The sequence below is a fragment of the Garra rufa genome, chromosome 19 (genome assembly GCF_049309525.1).
Source record: "Garra rufa chromosome 19, GarRuf1.0, whole genome shotgun sequence".
Taxonomy (NCBI): Eukaryota; Metazoa; Chordata; class Actinopteri; order Cypriniformes; family Cyprinidae; genus Garra; species Garra rufa.
Window position 1 is genome coordinate 9,426,511 of NC_133379.1, and position 8,994 is coordinate 9,435,504.

General features: G+C 36.0%; 1 protein-coding gene across 1 annotated transcript in view; it reads left to right on the forward strand.

Moving 5' to 3' along the window:
- LOC141292157 (glutaredoxin domain-containing cysteine-rich protein 2) overlaps window positions 1-7,702 on the forward strand; it is a 9,244-nt gene extending 1,542 nt beyond the window's left edge. The window contains exons 2-3 of the mRNA XM_073824109.1: window positions 6,354-6,560; window positions 7,529-7,702. Coding sequence (XP_073680210.1) covers window positions 6,354-6,560; window positions 7,529-7,702 — 381 coding nt within the window. The remainder of the gene's footprint in view (window positions 1-6,353; window positions 6,561-7,528) is intronic.
- Window positions 7,703-8,994: the final 1,292 nt, after the last annotated feature.

Below are 8,994 nucleotides of genomic sequence, written 5' to 3' on the forward strand. Positions count from 1 at the left end.
TGATGAGCAGAAAAGTCTTATTTAAACAACATTTAAATAAAATGTACTGATTCCAAACTTTTGAACGGCAGTGTAGAAAATAGACTGATAAAAAAAAAAAAAAAAACCTTCATAAACATATATTATAAATTATATAATTTTATGATATATCAGTTTATGATATAAGAGGCTTGTCAAGGTTACAGTCTATATCTTTTATAATCTTTTATATAATCAGTTAATTTAAACTTTTTTTATGACAGGGCAAGGTTAGTTCGGGTTGTAAAATGCCCCCCAAAAGTGCAATGGTATTTATGAATTAATCATTTTAATAGTAGTTTACTTAGAAAAATATGTTAAAAACCATAGGTACTGTCACATGTATGGAAAGTGTATGGAAATATGTTATTTCTTGATAGTTATACATCTTTACTTTTTTACACCAAATGACATTTTTAGAGTCACTAATTTAAATGTATCTTAAAAATACTTCTTCAACATCATTTCCAACCAAGATGAATTTAAAAAGTAAATAGAGCTTGCCGTTCTTAGAGCTTGCCTTTAAAAAGATTGGTAACACTTTATTTTAAGGATCAGGAATTAATGATAATAACTGCATTTGTAAATGACTAGTTATGGACTTGTATGCCATTACAAGCTATTTATAAGGCCTTTATTGGCTGTTGTCTTATGTTGGTCTTATAGACCCTTTAAATTTGTTTCTGTCCTAACAGTGTACTAATTAGCTAAACATAAAACAAACTAATAGCTTGTCTTGTGCGAATTACAAACTTTATAAGTTCTCAGTACACTATGTGAATGTGTAGCTTATAAGTATAAAATAAATATAGAAAAGGCATTTCATCAGAAATTTAAATTAGCTGAAAAACAGTTACACAAAAGCAGTCTTCTAGCATTTGTTCCATACTAATAAATGATTAATAAACAAAATATTCCCCATTCCCTTAATTTATTAACAGCTAACAAGCACATTTCTCACTAAGAAATGCTGTATTACTTCAGATTATGTTCCCTATTCTAAAGTAGGAAAGAGACATGAAAGATTGCAGTGAAGAATTCTGTCTTTATTGTTTGATGGTTCAACAAGAGAACAAACTACAGATGAGACACATCTGCAAATTTTCATGTCTCTTTTCTACTTTAGAATAGGGAACATAATCTGAAGTAATACTGAATGTGTTAGTGAGAAATTTGCTTGTTAGCTATTAATAAATTCAGGGAATGGGGAATATTTAGTTTTTAAATCATTTGTTAGTATGGAACAAATGCTAGAAAGACTGTGCTTTTGTGTAAAAGTGTTTTTCTGTTCATTTAAATGTCTGTGATGAAAGGCCTATTCTATATTTATTTTATATTTATAAGCTACACATTCACATAGTGTACTGAGAACTTATAAAGTGTGCAATTCACACAATACAAGCTATTAGTTATTAGTTTTATGTTTAGCTAATTAGTACACTAAGACAAAAATAAGACAACAACCAATAAAGGGCTCATAAATAGCTTGTAATGGCATACAAGTCCATAACTAATCATTTACAAATGCAGTTATTAGTCATTAATTACTCTCTAATTCCTGATCCTTAAAATAAAGTGTTACCAAAAGGTTAGTCTTTTTCTTTATCATTAACAATCTTATTTGTCAATGACACTTTTTGTTTAATTTGGTTGACTACAATTGTTCATAATTAGGATTATGGATTAAAACACCCCCACCTCCAACTCACCACAAACCACCAACTAAGTATTAAATTTGCATAACTCACCTCAGACTGTTCCCACTAGGGTTATGAACAAAACCTCAAATCACTCTTATTGCGGAAAGCTGCAATTGCTGCTTCTCTGATTCTCGCCTGGGAGACATATAATATAATAACTCCATAAACTTACAATGAAGGCGGGACATGAGCCATATTTAGAGATCTGAATATCAAAGGGTTTGGGGCTCTTTTGATTTAAATGAGTCAGCAGCCATGTAACAACCACATAGGCCTACTATTCTAGCAAAAGCCTAAACCAATCAGAACCTTTAAAATGTCAATTTACAGTTAGCTATTACTGATGTTCTTTTCACTAAAGTTATCATCGCTTTCAAAAGATGTTTCTGCTTTTTTAGTTCACTGATAAGTGTTTGCTTTCATTCTGATTTGTAGTCTCTGCTGCTTTTATCACGGTACTGCAAAAATGTTTCAATGCATTTGATAATGCTTGTGTCAAACTTCATTCCAGCCCACGTAAGAATAATATCTAGTCATTTTTCCCCCATTTTATGTGCACACTGGAATGAAAATTGGCCTGTTCACAGTAATCATCATTTCATTCCTGTGGGATATTTTGTAAATCTTGCAACAGTAACTAAGGTGGGCGAGGTTTATAAAATGGTCATTTGTTGTAGGCGAAACACAATGTGTGTTTTGTGAGGATTCCATATTGTCCTCCTCATTATGTTTTGTTCTGGCATTGAAAAGTAAAACATTTCTTGCCAGATTTTGCTCTTGTTTTGTCTTAGTCCACGGTCACAACGATATTTATGAATTCTCAGTTTTTATGCCACACTGTTACTTATTCATAGTTCCCAGATCTAATAATAGAGCCATGCTCCAACACAGCTTCTAAACATAGGCATGCAATTACATCTCATCCGCATATTCTCAGCTTTCCTTTCCATTGTGAACTGTGTTGTCTTTCTCTGCCTCAAATCTGAAAGAAAATCATTCAGTTATATAGACTGAACAAACACAATCAAATGAGGTGGATCTTTAAATAAGATTGAAGGCTAATTTGCTCCTTTGTGTTGTATTAAGCCTACATTTTCATTAAAATGTCACCTGTGACATGCTGTTGAAAGACTAAACTGCCAAAGATCCTCTGTTTTGCATATCAGCATGTCAAGAAAAAAATGACAGGATATTTATCATATTTTTCATCACCAGATTCCAGACATTTAATCTAATCAAATCTATCAATGTCTCAGAATTTTAAAAGCCAGCCGTGGTGCAGTGCATAATGCACAGGCTCATGACGCATAAAGGGCATTTGGCTCATGGGGATGTAGGATTCGGTCTGATCTGCGTCATGTCCTAATCCTATTTCCCATCTCTTGCCCCAGTGGTTTCCTTTTTCTCTTGACCTGTCCTGTCCTTAAAAGACATTCAAATTCCATTCAAATACAGATCTGGAGTAAATAAGATTAGCATTTTGCATTGTATTACACACAGCCTATTCATATTAGATATTACAATGGTATTAAATGTAATACAATTATGTAACTGCAGTAGGCCTGTAATGATATCAGATTTTGCACTACATGATCATCGTGGCCCAAAGAATTCACAATAATGATATATCACAATACATATCTTGAAAAAAGAAAAAGGTCTTTTAGAGATAAATGTACACATTATAGAAGACAGTCACTTCATATTTAAATGGATCTTGGGTATTAAGCAACCCAGTCTCACAAAGATAGGTACCTCCGAGTACTTTTTAGCAGTAGGCCTACCGTTTTTTCCGTACTTTACTGCACGTTTTGCAGCAGTTTTAAAAAGAAATGTCCACTGAGTGGCTTTAAAACACAGTTTCAATACGTGGACCCTGGCACGTTTTTATTGTGTTGACATAGGTACGTATTGCTGTGTTTTTATTACATTGCTTCAGGTACGTATTGCGGCGGTTCAGAGTTCAAATATCCGGGACTGTTGCTAAAAGTTAATGCTCTACTGTGTTGGAAATATGCCCTACATCAAACCCAACCCTAAACCTACCCGATAGTGTTAACAAATGCAAACTGATATGCAAAAACGCATTTGTTGACACCATTTGAATCTTCCTTGTGTGTAGATTTGAACTCTTTTGTCGAACCATGACAAGCCTTGACATGATTACATCCTGCCAGGATGGCATCTAGCGTTTCTTGTCTCTGTCATTTGTAAGCTCTTTCAGTAGCTGTGGTCTAGAGCCCTGCGCGGGACTGTTTTCTTCATCCCGCTCCCGCCTGCGCCCGCCGAATTTCTGACCATTACCGCCCGCTCCCGCAACGTGTGTGTTACACTCCCGCCCGCTCCCGCAATATGTATGTCCACTCCCGCCCGCACCCCGCAAAACTCTGTGAATTTATTCCCGCACGATAATAGAAATGCATTGATTTAGCCTCTTCTCCCGTCCCGCAGGGAAAAAAACGTATTTGTATTGCTGTTATTAAAGAGATTCATGTTTGTTTCTTTCCCTGGCATGCATGTATTCTGACACACTGGTAGGGAATAGTAGCCTGGGCTATCGGGGACATCTAAAATGCTTAGGCTACCGACTTCAAGTACTTTTTTTCACGTAATCGCCGTATGCAGCCAGAGGAGGGCGTGCCGCGCCACTCATTACAACACACAGACTAATCCAGCGCGTTGTGCCGTAGACAGGCCGTTAGAAGTACAGAACGGATTTGCATCGGGCGAGGGAAGAGGGAGGGCACTGCGGGGCAGCCCAAACAACGGGAAAAAGGCGAGTGGACGGAAGAAAACTGGACAGGTTTTCCCGAAACCCCCTCTCGAAATCCCCCTGCAAAACAAGTTAAGCTGTCCAATGAATGGAGTTGCACTTTACCTTATTGGAATACCTCCGTATCCTGAAAACGAAGTAAGTGCAAGACTTTTTTTCCTCACTAACGCAAAGCGCGCTGAGCATCCCGATCCCGCAGTGCTTTTTTTTAGCCGCCCATTCCCGCCCGCAGCAAAGTTCAAACCGCCCGCTCCCGCGAGATTTGCGTTGCAGCCAATGCAGCCCTCTACTGTGGTCTACTAAAAACCTCAAATGCATCAGGGCTAAAGTGGAGAGAACAAAGACAAGGGTCTTTAGAAAGTTTTATTAATCCACCCGTCCAGTGTGGCATAGTTTTTCAAGTTGTGTTGTGGTAAAACCAGCAACAGGTAGCGCCAGTAGCTCACAGAGTGCAACCATTTAACGTCATCAAAATAATGCCGCCCACAATAGTCCAGAATATGTTTAAAACAAAGCAGATTTTCTAAATAAAGTAAATCTTTCATGGGTTTTCTACTACATATTTCAGTAACATACATCATTCACATTATATTAAGCATACAAGTCTCTGGGGTTCCCTTTAATAGTATTTGATGACTTGTTACTTGCAATTTATGTGCTATACTTACAATAAAACATTGCATTGGGTTTGTAAAAGCTGTATTTATGCATGTTTTGGCTTGAGGTTTTGTCACCAGCATGTGGCGTTTTGATCATTTCAAAACATGAGCATCAATTAGCGAAGCAAATGGTTCAGTTGATTCAAAGCTTCGATAGGGTTAATTTTTCCCACATTACAGCGTCAAAAGTACACCAATTTATGAAGATAACCTATTTTACTTAAACACACATTATAGTGTCAGTTGAGTGTTTGCAATAACTTCTTACTATGAAATGATGTGGCTTCTTACCACAGAATGAGGCAGAAAAGAAAAATAAATGAATATTTTATAGTATTAAATGCAATGATAAAGGCTATTTCAATTACCATTGCATTATAAATATACATTATCTTTTTTGAAAAATACCTGAGATGCCTTGAAGAACACAGATAATTCTCTTCAGTTTTCAAATCAGTCAAAACATTTTTTACTGCCTTGTATTTAGATACAGCCATAGCTGGATCCTTTGTCCATATCCACCTTATTTTTCTCGTAAGTGTATTTGTAAATTTTATGGGTCTGGCTTCCTGTCTCATCTGTGCACAGATATTTTTAGTTGTACAAAACAGCTCATTTTGCTGCTTGATATTATTTTAATGTATTATCTTAATTATTAACAATCTGGTTTGTAGTGCCAACAATTTTACGAGTTTACTGCATTCTTCTTGATATTTCACTATAGTGGCTAACGAACTGGAAGTCTCACTCATGGCTTTACTTCCACATTGAAGAATAAGGCATTTCCTGGAAAGACTTTTTTATTACTCCTATAAGTCTTGCTTGTGGACATACTGTGCAAGAGCACCCTCTAGAATTGAGGTTGAATGAATCATAAATTACACCAATACCAATGTATCACAACACAATATATTGTTAATACTGGTACATCGTGACACCCCTAAATTGCAGTGACAAAAACATTGCACTTTTAAAAGCAAATACACAAAATAACATAGTAAGTGCATTGGTATTATACATTACTTACTATGTAATTACATAGTAACAAACACTATGGTGAAAGTGCAAACCATGTGGACCTATATGAACTATATTCTTTGAAAACAAGTACTCTGGTAGTACAGGTAAGAGTACCATGATACTTTAGAACTCAATGAAAGTTTGATGGAATCTTTTGCTTAGTGATTCTGTGTTTGTTTACAGGCACCAGTGTTAGATTTTGGAAAGATTATTATCTACACCAGCAACTTGAAGATTATTCGAGCTCCTCACAGGAGGGGAGAATCTGGAAGAAGTCCTCACCGCAGCCGGGACAGAAAAGAAAGTTCACCAGGACGCAAAGGAAGCAAAGGGAGACATAGAACGGCACGTTCCCATGCAGAGGAACCGGACGCAATGCCTGAACAAAAGGTATGAACCATCTAAAGTTTAGTAGACTGTAAATACTCATGTCTCAATGCTCTTTACTTCTGTTCTACTAGACCGACTTTAATTAGTCTGCTCATACCATGATTGCTTGTACTTATGGTTAGGGATTTTAATAAACCTTGACATGTAACTCGTACTGCTAACAACTTGAATTCAATCTCAAGTCTTTCTTTTCTTGTTGAAAAGAAGAATGCTATTACTGTTCCAAGTGATCAGACATCAAAACAAACAATACCATAGAGTCCTGGTGACATGCTTTTTTGATTCGGTCCCAAATCACTTAGAGATAACATCCCTTATGGTGGCAACACATTTGATTGTTCCATATACCACTGTCTCAAAATAGATAAAATTGGTTTTATCACTTTGCTCATTTATCTGTATTTTTGTGGTATATTTTGCAGTTTCTCAAAGCTGCGTTCTACTTGTATAACTCATAGCAGTCACAAAGCAGTCATTATGACATTTGCAGAATGTTATCCACTGCTGAAAAACAATTTGTCATGAATAATAAGTCTTTCTGAAACACCACTGAAAATAATGAACCGTGACATGAATCCTTGTACTGCACATTTCACTTCCATAAATCTTCTACTCTAATCAATCTTCTTGTTCTTTTTCTGTTTCTTTTACAAAAGATACACCCACTTCAACATTAAAAATATCACTTAAAGACACTAAAGTCAGGACACTTAATTGCATGTTATTTACAATTAAATGAAAATGTGGGTCTATTTTATGTTGGGTGTCTTTATCTACTATGTACTTACATCAAACAAACAGGTTTTTGAATAGTAGGGTAAATAAATCATTTCATATGAATGAACTTTACCTTTAAAACATGAAAGGGCAACAACCTGCAGGGTTGTAGTGTGCACTTGGCTTCATCATTTTCCTTGCTTGTGCACCCTGCTTGTTTGCTCTTTGTTTACTTCTTTTTGTGTGTGCAGCAGGAAGCAGGCTCCTGTGAACAGTGCGGAGGTTCAGGTTGTGCACCATGCTCCCTCTGTCACGGCAGCAAACTGTCCATGCTGGCCAACCGCTTCAACGAGTCAATCAGAGAGCTGCGCTGTCCAGCGTGCAACCCCCACGGCCTACAGCGCTGCCAGTCCTGCACACACTAGCACATCTACTGCTGCCAAGCTCTGTCGGATGGAGATCAGACCCTTTGAGGTGTGAACGAAAGTGCATTTTGGATTAGTGCTTAAATATGAGAGCTCGAGGGCGGAGTGTGCTGCTGGAAAGTACTGCGATGAAAGTTAATACAGATTCACCAGACAACTGGTTAACGGTTGATAATAAACCAGGAAGGAACTGGAAACTCAAAGAGGGGGAAAGGAACAGCAGGGAAATGGAGAGAAACTGGCTCATGACTATATAAGAGATATACATTGTACATGATACTGTATATGAGACCTGAATATTTTTTGAATATGAACGTATTAAACACTATGGAAGCTAGTTTCCGCCACTGAATAAATGTAAAAAAAAGTAATTGCTCATTTTTAACTGCATGGTATAAACTTGTAATTCTGACTTTTTTTTCTCAAAATTTACAAAGTTTTCTCAAAATAAACTCACAACTGCAAAATGGAAAGTCTGAACTGCATGACAATTGTAATTGTAGGAAAATACAATGGTTTTTTTTCCAATGAATTGGACTTTATAATTCGCAATTGCCAGTTTATATATCACAATTTTGAGAAAATAAGAACTGCGAGAAAAAAGTTAGAATTGCGAAACATACACTAGGAATTGCCAAAAAAGGCAGAATTGCAAGATATAAACTTACAATTGTCAAAATAAGTCAGAATTGCAAAAAAAGTTAGAATTGCGAGATATACACTCTCAACTGCGAAAAAAAAAAATCTGAATTGTGGGACATAAACTTGGAATTGCAAAGAAAAAGTCAGAATTGCGAGATATAAATTAACAATTGCAAATAAATAAATAAATAAAAAGCCAGAATTATAAGATATACACTTGCAACTGTTACAAAAAAGTCAGAATTGCGAGATATAAACTTAAAATTGCGACAAAAGTCAGAACTGTGAGATATACACTTGGAATTGTTACAAAAAAGTCAGAATTGCGAGATATAAACTCACAATTGCAAAAAAGAGCCAGAATTATGAGATATACACTTGCAATTGTGACAAAAAAGTCAGAATTGCGAGATATAAACTCACAATTGCAAAAAAGAGCCAGAATTATGAGATATACACTTGGAATTGTTACAAAAAAGTCAGAATTGCGAGACATACACTCTCAGTTGTGCGAAAAAAAGTCAGAAATGCGAGATGTAAACTTGGAATTGCAACAAAAAGTCAGAATTGCAAGATATAAACACAATTGCAAGAATTATGAGATATACACTTGCAATTTTTACAAAAAAGTCAGAATTGCGAGATACAAA